We start from the raw sequence: 21,192 nt of genomic DNA, 5'->3' as shown, positions 1-21,192 counted from the left end.
CTTTTCAGAGAGGTCTTCATTAACCACTGTATTTTATTTTATTTATTTATTTTTTACAGTAAAATCTCATTTTTTATAAACATCTCTATATCTGGATTTACATTTGAATGAGTAAGAATAATGGAAAAAGTACACACTAGGTTATCTTATGAGGGTAAAGGGGGAGATTACTTAATTATTTACATATTTTTATATTCCTTTACTTGTTTTTTTTCTTGTTTTTTTTTAATTACTTTATTGATTAAGGTATCACATATTTGTCCTCATCGCCCCCTAACCACTGTATTTTAAGTTTTACCACTCCATCAAGCCTCATCCTTCTTCCCTGGTTTATAGTTTCTCTTAGTGTCTATCATCTTCTAACATAATAAGTAATTTACATAACATTTTTCAAATGTCTATCTGCCCTGCCCCAAACATACATATACTAAAATTTAAACTCCAAGAGGAAAGAGAAATGTACCTATTTTGTTCACAAGCGGTTTCCTCAAGTACCTAGAACAGTGTCTGGCACTTAGTTGACATTCAATAGATATTTGTGAAATGAAAGAACAAATAGTTAAGCAAATTGGGTAATACCAGGACAATGGAAGATTAAGCAATCAGAAAAAATACTGTGTATCAATGTGGAAAAAGACATATGACATAATGTTAATGTTAACAGCAGAATCCCTGTGTTGTGATCAAAACTACATTGGTGTGGCTTTGGGAATATTTTTCTTTTCTGGTTCTTTTGCTTTCTCTTCCCTTAAATATCGGGGTTCCTGAGTTTGTCTTTAGTTTTCTTCTCATTTTTACCTAACCTTGGAGCTTCTAATTCCCTCTAGTTTATTTAGCATATTGTCCAAACAATGGTTGGGCCCAGGGCTCTCACCTGCATTACCCATGTTGCTTTGTATACACCTCTATTAGAATACCAGGCTGGGAATAGCCGTCTGTTCCCCCGTCTCCTGCAATAAAATGGGAGAACTCTTACAGAATAAGATGCGCAAGACATATTCATAACCAATGTTTGAGTGATACAGATAACAAAATATAAATTGAGTGCACACTGTACGTCGAGTACCTCTAAGACATTTTAACATTTATATTTAATTCTCATGGCAGCCCTATTGAGGCAGCCCTTTTTCACAGATGAAAAAGGAAATCTATGTATAATAAACAGTAACCCAAAAGTATAGAAACGTTCAACTGTGTGTTAAAGCGGTGGGATTGTAGGTGCTTTTGCCCTTTCAAACATTTCTTTTAGCATTGTAGTTAGGCGTGTGATCATGTCATTTAAAAACTTGAGTGGGCAAACACAGCCACAGGAAATCGTAGGGCAGGGTCTGGGAAAGGGGGAGTAACCCAAGGGCGCCGAGGAGCGAGCCGAGAGACTCCACCCGTGAGACGTCAGCGCAGGCGGGGAGCGCCGGCGGGCGTCGCAGCGACGGCTCCCACCCACGGAAACGATTCCTTTCCGGGAGGCCTACCCGCGGCCACATGCAAATGACCTAAGGCTGGGGGCGGAGCCACTCCCGAAAGGCTCCGGCCCGGCAGGGGGGGTGGGACAGGATAGGCCCGCGGGCTGGCTCTAATTGGCTGCCGCAGAGGGGGGGGCGGGCTCTGCCCGCGGCCCCGCCTCCCCGAGGGAAGGCACCTGCGCCGGAGCCTCCAGGAGAGGGAAGCAGCGGGGTTCCAAGGACGGCGTCGGACACGTCGGTCTGCGTCGCTGTCACCCTAGAGGCAAGGCCGGAAGCGCCACGGCTCGACCCCCGCGCCCTTCTGTTTTCGAAGGGGCAGCGCTCTTCCTCCCGACCCGCTCCGCCTCCGCTTCTCGCCCCTCCTCCCGAGGCCGGAGCCCCCAGTGTAGGTGGGGCGCGCCGCCTGAGCTCCCGGACCCGGAAGAAGCGCCATCCCCCAGCCTCCGCCATGGAGCCCACCGCGCTGTCCCTCACCGAGGAGGACCTGACTGAAGTGAAGAAGGACGTGAGTAGCACTGCCTCGCCCAGGCGCCCCGCGGGCTGGGGGCGGGCGGGGGCGGGCTGCCGCTCGGCGGGCGCGGAAAGCGGAAACCCGGAGTCGGAGTCGGGGGTCGGAGGAGGAGCCTGCGGGTGGGAGGAGCGGAGCGGGCCGCCGGGAGCATTAATGGAAGTGATCCCCCGGCCATCTGTTAATCTACGTTTTAAATCGCTGAAAGCAGAGCTTGGGTGTCCGCAACTTTCTGCAGCGGAGCGTTTCTTCGCGGTCTGCTCCTTGCCCACTCCTCACCTGTCCCCTGGGGATTCCGCCCCCCTGCGCTTGGGAGCCGCGTTAGGGACCGACGGCTCTCGCTCTTCCTGAGTCAGACTCTCCAGGCTGCTGGCTCCACCTGGAGCAAAGGCTGGACCAGATAAAAGGATCCCGAGCCGTGGAGCAGATATGTGAAACTCTTTTGCACAGGGGGCTGGGGGAAGCTCAACAGCTGAAAGCACGACCTGGAATTCCCCTCGTAAGCAAACGCCCACATATTTAAATTGAGGGGAGGGGGGGGGGATGAGTACCTGTAGCCTGAGAATTAAATTTACAGGCAAACGTTGAAAATATTTAGTAGTTAAGTTTTGTTCTGCTCGGATGCTGCAGAAAACCGTACTATTGATGCGTAAACAATGACTTTGTTGAGATATGACTTGTTTCTCCTTTTTCCTGTGCCTTTAGTTGTTTTGCCGATTGAGACCTGTATGAGGGCCTGCCACTAAAATAGTTTATATCAATTCATATTAAACACAGAAACTCAACGTAAAGTGTGCTCTGGCTTAACAGCACAAAACTTACAAAATCGTATTTGTGAACTGGACAGGACAACCGCTTTTTAAATGTTCATCTACTTTAAATCTCCTTTTCTCTCTCCTGAAAAGTTTATTACATTGTACTCACGATTATGGTTGGATTCATTAGCAGGAGGAAACGGGACATAACTTGGACTTCTTCCTTAGTGTCTTCATTTAGCAGATATTTACGGAACACTTACTATGTGGAAAGTACTATCCTTTAGCCTGGACAGACACAAAAAATAACCGGACCCTGCTTTACATTCTAGTTGAGATAAGATTGGGACATTGATAGTTAATATATAATGAATGAGTGCTGTCTTATTCAAGATGTGTGCCAGTAAAACCATGAACTCAAGAGAGCTAGGCTTTGCTATGTTCCAGATGTTGTTTCACACAATTTACAATGTTCCCATTGAATCTTTACAACAGTCTCTAAGGGAGATTATTTTCATTCTTGGACCCGGAAGAAGTTGATAAAACAGGCAATGGATATTACAAGTGGAAGGACATAAAACCTGTACACAAACACAGATGTGAAGAGTGGCTTCCAGGCCTTATTTTTTTCTATGAGTTCATTGATATTATTCATTTCCATGACTTCACTTTACAGCCATATGAGAAATTCATAACCTTGGGGAATCATGGATGAGTTCCAGGAGGTCTATGAAAGAAAAGTATATACACATATTTTTAAAATAATTTTTGTCATGATATTTTCCTAAAATGGTTTATGACCTTTTCTCTCAACTAGAGGCACGTATTTCCAAATACCTGCTGGAAACCCACTTTTATAACCTGCAGATTCCTCCCCTTGTCTAAAATTGAACTTTTTATCTTTCCTCCCCCAAAGCTGCTTGTTGTTCCTACTGTGTTCTCTGCCTTGATGAATAGTATACAACCATCCATCCTCCTGGAAACTCCCACTTCTTCCCTATACTCCTCCTTCCCTTCTGCCCCATCTAGTTTACATCATCTTTTTGGTTGAATTTAGTTCCATTTTATTAATATGGATTACATGCTGCTATGAGGCTGATACTGTAGTTGAATCTAACAGTTCAATTTTTTAAAACTAAGATACATTCCTACTTTGAAAAGAGCTTGATTTCTTAGGAGGAGGGAGATAGACATAAAATGATAATTGTAAGTTATAAAACACATTCATCCAAAACACCATTCACTTAGCACTCTGCTAAGTTCAGGATACACAGAGTCTAACAAAACATACCTGGTTCTTGCCTCCTTCAAACATGTAGGTCATTAGGGTTGAAAACAAATAAATGTATAATTATAAATTACGTTAAGTACTACTAGTATTAAGGAGGCAGGCAGATGTTGAGACAATAACAGGGGGCATCTCCTCGAGGTAGGATGGTCAGGGAAGGTTACATTTAAAGTGGTTCCTGAAGGATATGACGGAACTCAGGGAAGAACATTCTAGGCAGAATAGAATTTGCAAAGATCTTATGACTTGGGGAAAATGGAAAAAGGCAGAGGGTTCCCTGAGGCAAAGTTAGGAAAGTGGGCTAGAGCCATATTATTAAGGGTCTTACAGATGGTAGTAAAGTGTTTGGATTTTTTTTCCACAAGTGCAGTAGGGACTTCTTGAAGAACTAATGTTATATTTTAAAAGATCCCTCTGCCTATTGTATGGACTGAGGAGAGCAAAAGTGAAAAGAGGGAAACCAATGAAGAGACTTGTAGAATTTATATAGTTAAGAGATGATGGTGATTTAGATCAGGTTGAAGGCAGTGGAAATGGATGGAGCAGGAGAATTCCAGGTGCATTTTTGAAATAGAAATGATAGGCCTTGCAATGGATTGAATGTAGGAGTTGAGGAAGATAGTGGAATCAGATTAGTAAGTGGAAATGTCAAATCAGCAACTTAACCAACAAGTCTGGAGATCAGAAGAGAGAGATCTGACCTGGAAATGTAAGTATGAGATTGAATGTGTTCACCTAGAAAGTTGAGAGCTAAAAGGGAAGAGAGAAATCATAGAAGAATTTTGAAAAGTGAGAAGTTATAGCCACAGAGATGGGAAGAAAGCCACGAGAGTGTGGTAACATATGAGACAAAAAGGTATTTCAAGGAAGTAGTGGTCAACTGTGTTCGTGTTGCTGAGAAGTAAGATGATTGGAAAGTATCAGATTTAGCATTAAGGAGGTCATTGGTGACTTTGAGAAGAGTGGTGGGACAGAATGGAAATGCCGGGATGAATTGGGAGATGAAAAGTGGAGTCTTGGTATATAGAGAAGTGAAATGTATACATAGGGTACTGCAAGGACAGAGGAGAGGGATGCCTAACTTACTCTGGGGAGTTTAGGTAAAGCTTCCTGAAGGAGATGACCACTGTTCTGGATCTTAAAGGATGAATAGCGACTTGGGGTATAGAGAAGAGAAAACAAGATAAAGGTAACAATGTAAAGAAATGTAGAGTTCCGAACAAGCAGTTTTAGGTACAACCTAAAGTACCAGGACTGATAGAGGTGGTGATAGATTAAACTGGAGAGGTAGGTAGGATCCATACTGTGAAGTGCCCTGTCTGACATTATCAAATAATTATTATTTATTGTGCACATACTCTATCACAGACTGTCAAGTCTTTATATACACTGTCTCATTTAGTCCTCCTAACAGTCCTCTAAAGTATTATTATTTTATCAATAGGGAACAGGAAGTTTAGAGAGGTTAAGTAACTTGCCCCAGTTCTCAAGATTTGAACTGAGGTTGGTCTGAGACCTATTCTTCTGCCGGTGTTGAGGAAATTGATCCTTTTAAGTCAAGGGTGGAACACAGTGTTTTAAATTTTTAAAAACTTCACTGGTGACATTTCAATATTAGACTCTATGTAACACTGCAGATTTCCATTTTCTTTTGAAAAATTGGAAGATCAGATAGGTGTGTGAAGAAGACTTGAGAGGGAGGAGAAAAGTAGGAAGTATAGCTAAGTGTCCGTTGTTAATAGTCCATGCAACATATAAGGACCTGAACTAGAGTAATGCTAATAATAGAGATGAAGTGAAGGAGCAAATTAGATAAACATAAAGGGTAGAGTGGCAGGTCTTGGAGGGTGGAAGATCAAATGTGGCAAGTGAGTGAAAGAGAGAAGAAAAAGTCAAGTTGTAGGTTTTATAGCATGATTGGGTGGGTGGATGAATGAGAACATCAACGGAAAAGAATAGACATAGATAAATCTGGTTTATGACATTGAATTTGAAGTTCCTTTGGAATGTCTAAGTGGAGAAAGTCTTGATCACATACACAAATATGGGAATCATCAGCATATAGGTGGTAGAAATAATAACAGATAAGGTTTTTCAAGGAGTTCATCTTTTATATCTAGTCTGTATCTTCACAACTTAAATTTATGCACTCAACATATATTATGTAATATACTACAGCAATCTTCTAATTGGCCTACTCTGACCCTAGTTTTTGCTTCTCCCAGTTCTCTGCAAAAATGTTCTTATTGTTTCTTATTTATAAACCTTAGATGACTCTTGGCTATAGGAAAATGTGTGTTCCTCAACATGTTATAAAAATTCTTTTGCCTGGTCGATTATTGACTCACGCACCAAGAGGTCACTGGTTCAATTCCCTGTCAGGGCACATGCCCGGGTTGTGGGCCCGATCCCCAGCAGGGGGCGTGCTGGAGGTAGCCAATGAATGTTGAAGCATCAATGTTTCTATCTCTCCTTCTCCCTTCCTCTCTCTCTAAAATCAATAAAAACATATATTTTTAAAAATTCTTCCATGATTTAACCCCAGTTTTCCTTCCTAATTACATTTCTCACCACCCTGTCACATGCAGCCTGTGTTCCAACTACCCCAGAATTTTTGGTATTTTCCCACTGTGCACCTTCCCTCTAGCAAAAGCGTAGCCTCTGTAAATTTCCCAGATTTTGTAGGTAGAGTGAATTGCTTACTCTGTGCTTCCCCAGTCTTTTAATTTCTGGGTCCTTTCACATTGTCTTTTAATTATTGGCTTGCATGTGATATGTACTCTCCAACTAGACCATATGCCCTTTGCATGTAGGATTCAAGTCTTGATCTTTGCATGCTCAGCACTTGGTATATTAGGTATTTAGATATATGAATGTTCGTTGTGTGAATAAATAAATGAATGTTGGGGTTCAGTGGACTGAGAACTATAGGATCCCTTCACCTAGCATACTTTTCTGCCACCATATACTAGGGTATTTCTAAAATCTTCCATTGCTTTTTGATCATCATTATAAATGTAAGTCAAATTAGTTATCATTGTTACCATCAGTAACGTTTATTGATCATTAACTTCTCTGCGAACTTTACATGTACTTATTCCTCATAACACTTAGATGAGGAAACTGAGGCACAGAGGAGTTACTTACCCATGATCACGTATGTAGTAAATGGAGGAGCTAGAATACATCACTGGCTTTGGACTATTGTGCTGTTTATTCGGACCCATGTCATTTTTCTGCTAATTAAGCCCCCTTAGCTGCTTCTCAGGTCTAGACCTGTTTTCTGTGATTTCCTTTAATTTCTTTCAGCATTCACTATTCTTTAGGTTAGGTTTCTCCTCTCTCCCCTTTTCTCCACATCTTTCTTCCTCCCTTCTACTAACTGACTCACTGAGTTATAGTCTTTCCAGCTGACTCCAAAGATAGACACATTATGGGTCCTTTTAGTTTAGTGAGGTTTTTTTTTGTAATGGTTTTACTCAAGGAAGATGGAAAATTAACCAACATGAGGAAGTTATAAGCTGTGAGACCTCAAGTTACCCTCTCTGGTCCTGACTAATTCTGGATTCCTTGATAAATGGTAACTGAAATGTATGGGAGCCTCTGCTCTCATCTTTAGCCCCAAAGGTTGCCTTCAGCAGACTTCTCTATTTCCACGGGCCCAGACCCTTTAGATTACCATAGCCTCTCCTCACAATGCCCTGGTCTTGGTTTATAGATGTGAAAATGAGATCAGAGCAGGACAGAAGCTGTAAGGAATGTCTCAACTAGGACTTGATTTTGTCTACTTGACCTTCATCTTAATAGCATGCATTTTAGTAAGCCTGAACCTCCAACTTCAGGATGTTTTCTCTCACCAGTTAAGATTCCTACGTGATTTCCTTAGATGTTAAAAAAAAATAACATTGAAGCACATTTTATGTCTTTCAGGCTTTAGAAAATTTGCGTGTATATCTGTGTGAAAAAATCATAGCTGAGAGACATTTTGATCATCTGCGTGCAAAAAAAATACTCAGTAGAGAAGACACTGAAGAAATTTCTTGCCGAACATCAAGTAGAAAAAGGGCTGGAAAATTGTTAGACTACTTACAAGAAAACCCCAAAGGACTAGATACCCTTGTTGAATCTATTCGGCGAGAAAAAACACAGAACTTCCTGATACAGAAGATTACAGATGAAGTGCTAAAACTTCGAAATATAAAACTAGAACATCTGAAAGGTAAATATCTTAGATATCCAAGAGTTCATTTAAATGTAACAATGCTTTTAAAAGTAAAATGAAAAACAAAAACCCCAGAAATGATCATTTTGCATTGAAAAGTTTAAGCTTCAGAATTACATTCATTTGCATTTTTAACCATATATATAGTAGGATGTCATTATACTGGAAAAGTGGAATATCACTTAAGTGGAACATCACTTAATGTTCTGTATTTATATTCAATTAACAGTATCATCTATAGAAAATGTAACTATAATAAAGTCCCAGTGTACACAGGGGTTTGTTTCTAAAGTCAGCAGAATGGCAGATTAATCTAGTCAAAAATAACTCCTGAAAATGCACTTAACATTAACATAAAGAATACTGTACAAGCAAAGTATTTTAATAAGTCCAACTCGGTTTTTCTCCTACCAGTTGATCACAAGATGAAGTAGTTGGCTGTGTTTATAAGAATCATGTTGTATAAATCATACATAACTTTAAACACTAGAATTATACTCAGTCTGGCAAAATGAGAGAGGCATGAGAACTGAGGTGGATGAAGGAATAGCAAATCCATGTCTCCTGTTTCACCCTAACCCCAGAGCACACACACTCACTGATTGGAATGCTCTGTAGAATTGCCTGTACAATTTAAATCCCCCTCTCGCCCTAAACCCCATCTCATTCTCCATCTCTCTTTCCAGAGCAGTTACGTTAAATGTGAATATGATGTAGCTCTACTCCAGCTGCTTTAGGCACTGGGAATACAGAAATGAGTAATTTAGGGCTCTGCCCTTAAGGAGCTCACTGTCTGTAAGTGCATGCTGGAACACAATGGAAGTTTCCCCTTCTGAGCCATATTTAAGAAAATAGTTTCTATAGCATGGAACAGAAATACTGATTGTATTGTGAAGTTGAAAGACTAGTGGGAAAAAAATGATATTAAATGTGCTTTATAGACTTTGCAGGTTTTACATAACATTTGTCAACTCAGAAGGTTCTGTGTCTCTAGATAGTTATGGGTTGAATATTTTTGCTAAGCCTAACAGAAAAATAAATTGTGTTTGTGTTTATTCTTTCTATATTGAGGCTAATTGTTGGCTATACCTTTTCGATATGGTAAAATTCTTTGATCAGAACAACTGCCATCACTTAAGTAAATTGTTAGGTTGAAAACCAGGACATTATTTAATGTGAAGAGGAAACCTGGGATCTAGTTCTCTCTTTCCCATGAAGTAGTCCTGGAATCGTGGGCATGACTTCACTGTTTCTGGGCCCCTGTTTGCCCATCTTTAATAGTGAGAGACTCAAAAAAAAAAAATAAAAAAATAAAAATATATATATATATATATATATATAAATATACACACACACACACACACACACACACACACACATATATATATACACACACACATATATATACACACACATACACACACACACGTATATATATATATATGTGTGTGTGTGTATGTATATGTATATATAGACTCTCCCAGATGACCTCTAAAATCCCTTCCACTTCTAACACCTATGATTCAAGACTCAGTAATTAAGATTCATTAACTCATAGAATTTTAGATATACCCTGTTTAAATTTTGTTTTTATTAATGTTTTTTTGTGCCAGTATGTTAAAGAATATTAGTTGTGAAAGCCATTTCTTTCTTTCTTTTTTAATATATGTATTTTTTTATTTCAAAGAGGAAGGGAGAGAGAGAGAAAACATCAATGATGAGAGAAAATCATCGATCGGCTGCCTTCTGCACGCCCCCTACTGGGGATTGAGCCTACAGCCCGGGCATGTGCCCTTTACCGGAATCGAACCTGGGACCCTTTAGTCCGCAGGCCGACGCTCTATCCACCAAGCCAAACCAGCCAGGGCTAAAAGCCATTTCTTATTTTATGAAAATTTTTAAGGGCTACTTTATTTTTCCCAGTTCTTCCAATGGTTAAGGATATAAGTATACAAAGTGAATTTATAGCATGTTATTTAGCTTCCTTGAGACTATTTCCTTACCTAGAAAATGTAAATAATTGGATACACTCCATAGTTGTTGAGAAAAGCAAATGAAATGTGAAATGGATTATGACAGAATTTATAAATAGTTATTTAAATTTTGTGTGGTAACTAGTTTATAATCTTTAAAATTGGACTCAATTTTCTTGTTACTTTTTACTAACATCTGAATAATTTTATTGTAGGACTAAAATGTAGCAACTGTGAGCCTTTTCCAGATGGAGCCACAAACAACCTCTCTAGATCAAATTCCGATGAGAGTTATTTCTCTGAAAAAAGGAGAGTGTCCACTATGTACCATCCCGAAGGAGAATCCAGCACAGCCCCCTTTTTTTCTACTAATTCATCTCTGAATTTGCCCGTCCTAGAAGTAGGCAAAACTGAAAACCCTACATTCTCTTCAACTACACTTCCCAGGCCTGGGGACCCTGGGGCTCCTCCTTTGCCCCCAGAGTTGCAGCTAGAAGAAGGAACTTGTGGAAACTCTAGTGAGATGTTTCTTCCCTTAAGATCACGTGCTCTTTCGAGGCAATGACAGTTTACAGCCTTTTTTTTTTTTAATAATGACTAATATTTGGAAGGATATGAATCTTTAAAAAACTGCTATAATGACTTATTAACACCTGAAACATGTCTTTTTAAATGCAATGTAAGCACACTTTGTAAATAGACTTTTGTGAATACTTTTAGATAGCTAAAGTAAATCATGTTGATCATGTACCTTTCAGAATTTTGTGGGTTTCGTTTTTGTTTTTCATTTTTGAAGTATTTGCTGTTTTCACATTTTTTATGTTTTAAGACCAATTTTAATACGGAATATTTCTCTATTTGATAATAGAGTCTCAGGCTGGGAATGATGTTTCTCAGTGCATTTGTGCTAGAAATTTTCAGTCTAATAGTCCTTTCCAACCATCTAGCAGTAAATTTTCAGGATGAAGCTGTTTCTAATCCTCCTATGTAATAAAAGCCAAATATGCAAATTGTCCCTTCGACTGGGAGTTCAACTCGCTATGATGTGCGCTGATCACCAGGGGGCAGCGCAGAACATGGCGGGCGTTGGCGACGTGGCGCTGGCAGCGGGCAGCAGTAGAAGCGCTTCCAGCCCCTATGGGCCCTGACAAGAGCGGGACTGCAGCGGGATGGTGGAGCAGATGAGCAGGCAGCGCCAGGCCAAGTCGGGTGCGAGCGGGGCCCAATCATTCTGAAGACAGCGGCAGCGGTGTGGGTGGGGCCGCAGCCCGGCTCCCAGGCACTGAGGGAGCTGGGCGGGTGCCTGATGACTCAGATAGAGCGGGGTGTGCACTGAGGCCTGGGGCCCCAGGTGCTGCCCAGGGCCCAGAGGTCAGGTGGGACCTGCCCTTCCTCGCCAGATGCTCGCGCTTCGATCACCAGCCAGGCCTAGGGACCACACCCATGCACGAATTTCATGCACTGGGCCTCTAGTTGATAATAAAGCCAATCACTAATGGGAAAAACTGTTAGTGAACAAAAAAAAAATCTCCTACTTAATTTGGCTTACAGACAACAGAATCCCCTTCTGATGCACAGGAACATCAGAGTTTGAGCCACCTAAAATCTCAGTTTGCCAACATACATCTACTAACCTTAATAATTCATGCTACTTTTTTAAGATATTCACATTTTCATTCCTAAAGAAAAATCTTTACAAAAACCTGTTATTACATGTAATTTGATGAGAATTTTAAGAAATACTTTTTCTGCACTTTTCATTTTCTTTTAATGAGGACCACTGTGCGAGTTAAAATAACTAGAACAAAATGTGTTTTTTTCCATGTGTGTATGTGATTGTCTGTTTTTAATACTATTTGGAACAATTGAAGCAGATTTTTCTTTGTGTTATATAACAAAGTTTGACTAAATTTGTGCATTTATAAATTATGCCCTCATTGTGTTCATTTAAGTTATAATTCTATTTTCTGATCTCCATCTAATATATTTCCATTAGTTGCAAAAAAACAGAGATGGAAACATGCTATTAACAATAAAAGTTTTTAAATTTTACTGTGTTTTGAAAGTTTCAAACTTTTCAATAGGAAGTAAATATATAAAAGTTACTTTATATGTACTAATTTTTATAGAAAACATTGTAAGTTATGGGTTCGAGTTGCATTTCCAGATAGACTGAGTTTATCAGTCATGAAGAAGATTGGCATATTGGTTTTAAAAAATTGTAAAGACTGGGTGATTTTTTTAGTGTAAACATTTTCTGAGGATTATGGAGAAACATGTTTCATGTCCAGTGTAGCATAAGAAAACAGTGGCATTACATTTAAATCTGTTTTAAAAGCAGAGGCAGGCTTTTTATTAAAATTTGATATGCAGTTATTTTTTTAATTTAAGTAGAATTTACTCATAATCAAAGACCATAATTTAGATATGCTAGAGTACCTATATTTATAGTTTAACACTGGGTTTTTTTCAGACTATTGAATAACTATATTGACAATAAAATTAAGTTGTTTTTTAAACAAATTTCGGTTTTTGGGCTTTCTGAATCCTATAAAGTCATTTTCCCACCCATTAAACACTGAAAACAAGCCATTGCCAACAAATGTTTAAATGCATGACATGATACAATGAAACTGGTTACTGGGTTGATTAATACAGCAGTGAAAAGGTTACTTTTTACAGATACCATATTATCAACACAAAATACTTTTGAGATCACTTTTTAATTGCTTTTTTGAAAAATAGACTACTTTTTAAAGGAGTTTTAAAGGTTTACAGAAAACTTGAGCAGAAAGTATCATATATATATGATATATTCCCTCTCCTGATTCCCATATTAGCATTTCTAGTGTGATACATTTGTTAGAAGTGATGAACCAATCTTGATACATTATTATTAACTAAAATTAATAGTGTACATTAGGGTTCTTTGTGTTGTACGCTTCTGTAAGTTTTGACATGCAAAATGTCATGTATTCACTATTCTAAAATATGATACAGAGTAGTTTCACTGCTGTAAAAATCCTGTGATCCCATTACCCCTTAGCCTCTTTTTAAACCCTATCCTGGCAACCACTGATCTTTTTATTGTCCCTATAATTTATTGTTTCCAGAATCTCATAGTTAGAATCATACAGAATATAGTCTTTTCAGTTTGGCTTCTTTTACTTAGCAATTTAAAGTACCTCCATGTCTTTTCATGGTGAGCTCACATTTTCAAGAGGTAATTCCATTTTGTCAGCAAGTCCCTCTTAGCACGAAGTCAAATACTGGCAAATTAGGGGCAAGCCAGGATAAGGGAAATTTGCTCTTTTTTCAATATTTTTTTCCCAAATTTTTTTGTTTTGAGTTTTTGTTTTGTTTTCTTTGGGAGTTTTTTTGTTTGTGGAGTTTTTTGTTTATTTTGATAATTTTTAAAATTAAGTCCAATGGTTCTTTTATGGTTAATTTTTGTCTCCTGTTTAAGAAATCTTTGTCCTAATGTCATGATATTCTATTTTCTTTTTTTCTTTTGGTTAATCCTCACCAGAGGATATTTTTTCCCATTGATATATATATTGATTTCAGAGAGGAAGGGAGAAGGAGAGAGAGATAGAAATATCAGTGATGAGAGAGAATCATTGATTGGCTGCCTCCTGCCGCCCCCTATGGGGATAGAGCCCGCAACCCAAGTTTGTGCCCTTGGCCGGAATCGAACCTGGGACCCTTTTGTCGGCAGGCTGACACTCTATCCACTGAGCCAAGCCAGCTAGGGCCCCATTGATTTTTAGAGAGAGTGGAAGGAAGGGGAGAAACAGAAACATTTGGTTGCCTCCCACACGCTCCCTGACTCGGGGCCCGGGATCAAGCCTGCAACCAAGGTACCTACCCTTGACAGGAATCGAACCGGAGACCCTTCAGTCCAAGGGCCGACTAGGGCCTTTTGGAAACTTAGTTGTTTTAGTTTCACAATTAGCTCTCTGATTCATTACAAAGTAATGTTTGTGCATGGTATAAGGTAGAAGTCAAGTCTTACACCTACTGTCACTTTTCCACAAGCAATGTAAAGGGAGCACCAAGTTTTAAGCTATGGCCTTAGCTTGTGTCACTGGGTAAAGATGTACACTGTACACTCTGGAAAAAAAGCAAACCAAGAAGCAAATTGATCCATAGTTGTTAAATATAATCTTAAGAGGGTTTTCTGAAAGGAGAGCTGAATTTAAGTACAAAAAGTACACAGATAACTTGAATGCTCCAAAAGTCCTTACTCTGAATTTGCCATACTATTTAATTATCAGGCAGTTCTTGATTGCAGTGGTTCCTAAACTTCACTGCCCATTTTAGAATTACCTGGAGGTCTTTGAAAGATCCCAATGTCCAGGCTGTACCCCGTACCAATTAAATCAGATGCTTGGGTGTGGAAGCCAGGCATCAGAAGTCTAAAGATTTCCAAGTGATTCCAATGTGCAACAGTATTTGGAAACCACGGTCATATAGGAAGCCAAATAACTGTGCTTAGTGTTTCCACATGTGTGACCTTGTTTTTACTTTTAATAACAACCCTGCAAGGAAAGTTTCATTTTCAGCTTTTTTTTTGTTTGTTTTTAACAGATGAGGAACAAACTCAGGACGCAAAGTCACATAGCTCTTTAGGATTAAAATTCAGGACTGTTTAATTCTAAGATTGATCAATGTTCTTTCCACAACTCCATGCTTTCTTATTAGCATTTCTTAAATGGCAGAAAGGTAAGTGGAGATTATATATATTTTTGCCTCATTAATTCAATAATTATTTATTGAGTCCCTATTATTTTAGGTGCTGGAGATACAATGATAAAACAGACAAAGTCTATGTTCTTGTAGAACTCACATTTTGAGGGAGTTAGAAAATATACAAGGAACGCCAGATCATTCTAGTTGCCATGGATATAAAATAGTACATGCATGAGCTACAAAGTCACTTGGAAAGAGTATTGATAGCATTATGAAGGACGTGCTCTCAGAGCAGGTAACATTTGAGCTCAGACCTAAATAATAATAAGGAAGGCCCTAGCCAGTTTGGCTCAGTGGCTAGAGCGTCAGCCTGCGGACTGAAGGGTCCCAGGTTCGATTCCGGTCAAGGGCATGTACCTTGGTTGCGGGCACATCCCCAGTAGGGGGTGTGCAGGAGGCAGCTGATTGATGTTTCTCTCTCATTGATGTTTCTAACTCTTTATCACTCTCCCTTCCTCTCTGTAAAAACTCAACAAAATGTATTAAAAAACAAAACAAAACAAAAAAAACACGAAGAAGCCAGTCACATGAAGTTCTGGGGGAAAATTCCAGCAGAAGGAACATCTGGTGCAAAAGCCTGAGACAGGAATGAGTTACTGAGGGTCACATAGGCCTGTGTAGCTGGCACATAAGAGTGAGGGGTGACAGTGGGGAACTTAGGAGCCTGGATGGAGATGAGGTTTCACAAGGGCCTACAGAACATTCTCCAAAGATTTGGATTTTCTTCTAAGGTGGGAAACAATTGGGAGGGGATTAAACGAATGATATGATCTGATCCACATTTTAAAAGTTCAGTGTGGCTGCTTTATGGAGAATGGATTGGAGGACAGGATGGAAGGAAAGAGATCAACTTTATTTTTCTGTTCTTCTCTCCCTTCTTCTAACCTTTCACTCTCTTCTCTGCACTTTAACAACTCAATCCACAAGCCATTACCGGGGGCCAAACACAGTAAGTACCTGCACTGTAGGGCTTAGGGGAGTTGTGGGGTACAGACTGGAGCGTGGGAGGCGGGACAGGATCTATATAGTATGGGGTAGGGGATAGGGCAGCCATTTTCAACCTTTTTCATCTCACAGCACATAGAAATTCATTACTAAAATTCTGTGGCACACCAAAAAATATATATTTTGCTGATCTGACCAAAAAAAAGTATAATTTTGATTCATTCACACCAGACAGCTGTTACTGTGTTGGCTGTTGTCATTTTTTTTATGTGACAGTCTAAGGGAAAAGAGATCCGTGCTTTAAAAATTCTTGCAGCACATTGGCTGAAAACGCTGGTATAGAGTTTTAGGATTCAAAAAGAATGAGAGTGGCAATATAGATGGGCCGCCTGGTAGGGGCTCTCAGAGCTTGAGTACAGTAAGAAAGGTGTAGACATGGCTCAGCATAGTGTCAGGGCCCAGAGAAAGGTGTCCCCTCAAAAGGTGTGAGAGCCTGAGCTGGTGAAGAAGGTATCTCTCTGTAGAGATGTCCAACATCAGAGCCTGAAGTAGAAGGTAGGAACAGGGTGAGGAGGGCGTCTGAAGAAGGGCACTCTAATGCAGTATGTCAGATCCAAAGTCGGGTTAAGCAGGGTGCTCACATGAGGGAAGGGCCAGCAGCAATGATGGGAGGTTGGCTGCATACTTGGGGGTTGATCAAATAAAAAGATTTAGGCTAATGGGAACCAGATTTCTCAATGTTAAAAAATGAAGTTACAGACTTGTATGCATGAATATAAGCCTAACCCCGTGGTCGGCAAACTGCGGCTCTTTGACCCCTTGAGTGTGGCTCTTCCACAAAATACTACGGCCTGGGCGAGTCTATTTTGAAGAAGTGGCGTGAGAAGTTTAAGTTTAAAAATTTGGCTCTCAAAAGAAATTTCAATCATTGTACTGTTGATATTTGGCTCTGTTGACTAATGAGTTTGCCGACCACTGGCCTAACCAATGGACATGAACACTAGGGGGGTGAGGGCATGAGGGGTTAATGGAGGGATGAGGACACATATGTAATACCTTAATCAATAAAGAAATTTAAAAAAAAATGAAGTTACAAATATGGGAAGAGAAAGCAAAAAATAATCAATCCTATATTATTGGATTAAAATTAGAGGTATCCGTGTGAATGTGACAGATATAGAAAGAAATACATTAACTTCGTCTACTGAGAGAACCTGGTACATTAACATCTCATTAGGAATGAACACGCCAAACACCTAGATCATGTCTCCTAAATATTCTCCATTAAAAAGAATCAGAGTTCATTGGCAAAATGTCTAATTCCAGGGCAAAGTATAAAATAAGCCTGGAATATCTTATACCAGAAAGTAGGCAAGTGTTCAAAGAATGGGCATGTCCAGAGGGCACAGAAGCCAGCTTGAAGGGGCTCCCACAGGCCAAATCTGGGACAATTTCAACATTAAAATAATTAGTGATAATAATAGATTGCAATTCATTGGATAAAACAGGAAACAATGAGTCAATGTTAATATAAATAAACAAACATAACTAATTGAAGAATGGGTTATTGGCATAGTCTCAAAGTACCTCCCAATAAAATACTAATAAATTATAAAGAAAAAAAAATAACTTTTTAGTAGAGAAGCCTGGCAGACACCTCCTCAAAAAAAAAAAAAAAAAATTATCAGTACCAGAGCAAATTGAAATCCCATGCCTCCTGATGGAACGCAATGAAAGGAATATACCACTGTTTCCTACCGGTGAATCTAATCATTGGACAAACTCAAAATGAGGAATCTTCTACAAAAATAATTGACCTACACTCTTTCAAATATCAAGGTTATGAAAGTTAAAGACTGAAAAATCATTCTAGGTTGAAGGAGACTAAGACATGACTACCAAATGCAATGCACAAATCTGAATCAATTTAAAGGTTATTAAATGTAAAGAAAAGTTAGCAATAAAGAAAAAAACAATACTGCAATTGTTCAGGCAAAAGAAGAAGGTGGTAGAGGTAGAACTGGTAAAAAGTATTTGGATTTGGAAAATATTTTTAAACTTACAATGCTGACTTTCTGATTTTTGTCCTGAGCACCTAATTAATAATAGTGGGAATTAAAGAGGTGGGAAAGACTGAGGGGAGAATTGGAGGTAGGGAATAAAGAGTTCTGTTAAGGACATGTTTTTCAGTTATCTATTGCTACATAACACACCATCCCCAAATTTAGTGGCTTAAAATAACAATTATTTATTCATGATTCTGCAAATTGGGCTGGATTTAGCTTCATGGTTTTTCTAATGGTCTATCCTAGGGTCATTCTGGAAACTTCTAAAACCTCAACTGGGGCTGGATGATTCCAGATGACTTCACTCGCATGTCTGGTGCCTTACCCAGCATAAATGTACTGGCTGAGAACTGGCCAGGGGTCCTTCTCTCTCCAGCTGGGCAGCCGGACCGCTTTACATGGCGGCTCAGTGTTCCCAAGAGAACTAAAGTGGAAGCATTCTGTTCATCAGAGCAAATGACAAAGCCAGCCCAGCTTCAAAGAGAGAGGAAATATTCTACACCTCTTGGTGGAAGGAGTAGCGTACGTGCACAGTGTTGATAAAATTGGTAGATAATCTACCACAAATATGTTAAATTAGAAGGAATTGTTAGTAAAGTTGGAAATTGGATTAGAGATTGGTGGTCAGGGAAGGCTTCTGGACTGGTTATATGAATGTGGGAGTTATTAGCAAAAAAAAAATGTTTTTAAAATCATGGGACCTCATTTCAAACAAACTTGAAATAAGGGTTGATAGAAAAGAGAGGAAGGTCTAGGGCTGAGCCTGAAGTGCTCTCACATTTAAAGGTAAGACAGAGAAAAAGGCGACAGAAGAAACTGAAGTGGCCCATGAAATAGGAAGAAAACTGAAGCTTATGATCTAGAGAAAGGCAAGGGGGAAAAAGTGTTTCAAGAAGAAGGCCTAGCAGAGAAACCAAGATGGCGGCATAGGTAAACACCTAAACTGCTGCTTCGCACAACAATTTCAAAACCACAACTAAAAGACAAAACAGACATGATCCAGAATCACAGGAAGGCTGGCTGAGTGGAAATTCTACAACTAGAAGGAAAGAAAAAAGCACACTGAGACTCAGAGGAGCTGCAGGAGGCAGAGGTACTGAGACGTGTGCTCGGAGAGGACTGGCAACTGAGTGCATGGCTGGCTTTCTCAAGCGGGAGGGAGACAAAAGCTCCCGACTGTGCTGAACTCCAGTTCTGGGCGAGACTCTGGGGACCCAGACTCATACGGGGTGAAACTGGACTGTCAGGAAAGAGAAAAGCACACTGAGACTCAGAGGAACTGCGGAAAGCAGAGGCACCAAAGCGCGCACGGAGAGGGTAGGCAACTGAGTAGACGGCTGGCTTTCTCAAGTGGGAGGGAGACAAAAGCTCCCTACTGCACTGAACTCCAGTTCCGGGCGAGACTCTGGGGACCCAGACTCATTCGGGGAGAAACTGGACTGTCTGGCAGCGGGTGGAACTCGAGGGTGGCTTTCTCTCAGAGGTGCTTGCAGCGATTACCACGGGACACTGAGACCCAGGGGCCTATTAGGGCAGGACTGATGGGAAACCAATGCTGTCTGCTCTGCCCTGAGACTCCGCCCCATCCAAGCTGAGCACAGAGGCTTTTTGCAAGTCTTGTCTCATAAGAGTGTCTCCAGCACAGAAGTTCTCCCAGCGCAGACACAGCTGATCCTCACAGCCAATTGGCCTGGAGGTTAATTCCTCCCAGTGATACCAACAACAATTAAGGCTTAACTACAACAAGACTGTGCACACAGCCCACAAAGGGGTGCACGAAGAGTGTCCACCTCAGGTAACTGGGGAAACTGAGCCACTGGGCCCTATAGGACACCTACCACACAAAGCCACTCTATCAACTCAGGGAAGCAGCCAAAATGCGGAGACAAAGAAACAGATCACAAATGAAAGAAATAGAGGAAAGCAAACGACTGGATATAGTGTTCAAAACCATGGTTATAAGGTTTTTCAAGAATTTTCTAGAAAAGGCCGATAAATTTAGCAAGACCCTCGAGGATATGAAAAAGGACCAACTAGAAATTAAGCATACACTGACTGAAATAAAAAATATTATACAGAAAGCTAACAGCAGACTAGAGGATCGCAAGAATCAAGTCAAAGATTTGAAATACAAAGAAGCACAAAACACTCAACCGGAAAAGCAAAAAGAAAAAAGAATGCAAAAATATGAAGATAGTGTAAGGAGCCTCTGGGACAACTTAAAGCATAACAACATCCGAATTATGGGGGTGCCAGAAGAAGAGAGAGAGCAAGATACTGAAAACCTATTTGAAGAAATAATGACGGAAAACTTCCCCCACCTGGTGAAAGAAATAGACTTACAAGTACAGGAAGCACACAGAACCCCAAACAAAAGGAATCCAAAGAGAACCACACCAAGACACATCATAATTAAAATGCCAAAAGCAAAAGACAAAGAGAGAATATTAAAAGCAGCAAGAGAAAAACAGTTAGTTACCTACAAGGAGCACCCATACGACTGTCAGCTGATTTCTCAACAGAAACTATGCATGCCAGAAGGGAGTGGCAAGAAATATTCAAAGTGATGAATAGCAAGAACCTACAACCAAGATTACTCTACCCAGCAAAGCTATCATTCAGAATTGAAGGGCAGATAAAGAGCTTCACAGATAAGAAAAAGCTAAAGGAGTTCATCACCACCAAACCAGTATTATATGAAATGCTGAAAGGTATTCTTTAAGAAGAGGAAGAAGAAGAAAAAAGGTAAAGATAAAAATTATGAACAACAAATACATATCTATCAACAAGTGAATCTAAAAATCAAGTGAATAAAAAAATCTGATGAACAGAATAAACTGATGAATATAATAGAATCAGGGGCATAGAAAGGGAGTGGACTGACAATTCCCAGGGGGAAAGGAGTGTGGGGGGTGTGGGAAGAGATTGGACAAAAATCGTACACCTATGGATGAGGACATTGGGGGTAGGGGGTAAGGGCAGAGGATGGGGTGGGAACCGGGTGGAGGGGAGCTATGGGGGAAAAAGAGGAACAATTGTAATAATCTGAACAATAAAGATTTATTTTTAAAAAATGGAATTGCTTACCTAAAAAAAAAAAAAAAGAAGAAGAAGGCCTATCTTGTTAAAAGGTCAAGAAGTGGCTCTTGGATTTGGTTACTTGGAAGCTATTGGCAACTTTTGATAATAGGGACTTATGTGACTCAAACTGGGTACCCCA

The 21,192-nt window shown here is 39.9% G+C and overlaps 1 protein-coding gene across 1 annotated transcript; it reads left to right on the top strand.

The window, feature by feature from the left end:
- The first annotated feature begins 1,613 nt into the window (after positions 1-1,613).
- Positions 1,614-12,261, top strand: BCL10 (BCL10 immune signaling adaptor). Its single transcript, XM_008139484.3, has 3 exons — positions 1,614-1,968; positions 7,945-8,233; positions 10,425-12,261. Exons 1-3 carry the CDS (start codon positions 1,912-1,914, stop codon positions 10,772-10,774), a joined length of 696 nt encoding a protein of 231 aa, XP_008137706.1. The 5' UTR covers positions 1,614-1,911; the 3' UTR covers positions 10,775-12,261.
- The last annotated feature ends 8,931 nt before the right edge of the window (positions 12,262-21,192 follow it).

This window comes from Eptesicus fuscus, chromosome 9 (genome assembly GCF_027574615.1).
Source record: "Eptesicus fuscus isolate TK198812 chromosome 9, DD_ASM_mEF_20220401, whole genome shotgun sequence".
Classification (NCBI taxonomy): domain Eukaryota; kingdom Metazoa; phylum Chordata; class Mammalia; order Chiroptera; family Vespertilionidae; genus Eptesicus; species Eptesicus fuscus.
Note: the sequence above shows the minus strand (reverse complement) of the source record. Positions and strands in the feature narration are given on the sequence as shown.

Bases quoted from the DNA above. Each gene is read 5' to 3' on its own strand.
- BCL10 (XM_008139484.3), top strand. From the start codon at position 1,912: ATGGAGCCCACCGCGCTGTCCCTCACCGAGGAGGACCTGACTGAAGTG. The intron at 1,969-7,944 runs GTGAGTAGCACT...TATGTCTTTCAG, and splicing joins TGACTGAAGTGAAGAAGGAC to GCTTTAGAAAATTTGCGTGT. The intron at 8,234-10,424 runs GTAAATATCTTA...ATTTTATTGTAG, and splicing joins AAAACTAGAACATCTGAAAG to GACTAAAATGTAGCAACTGT.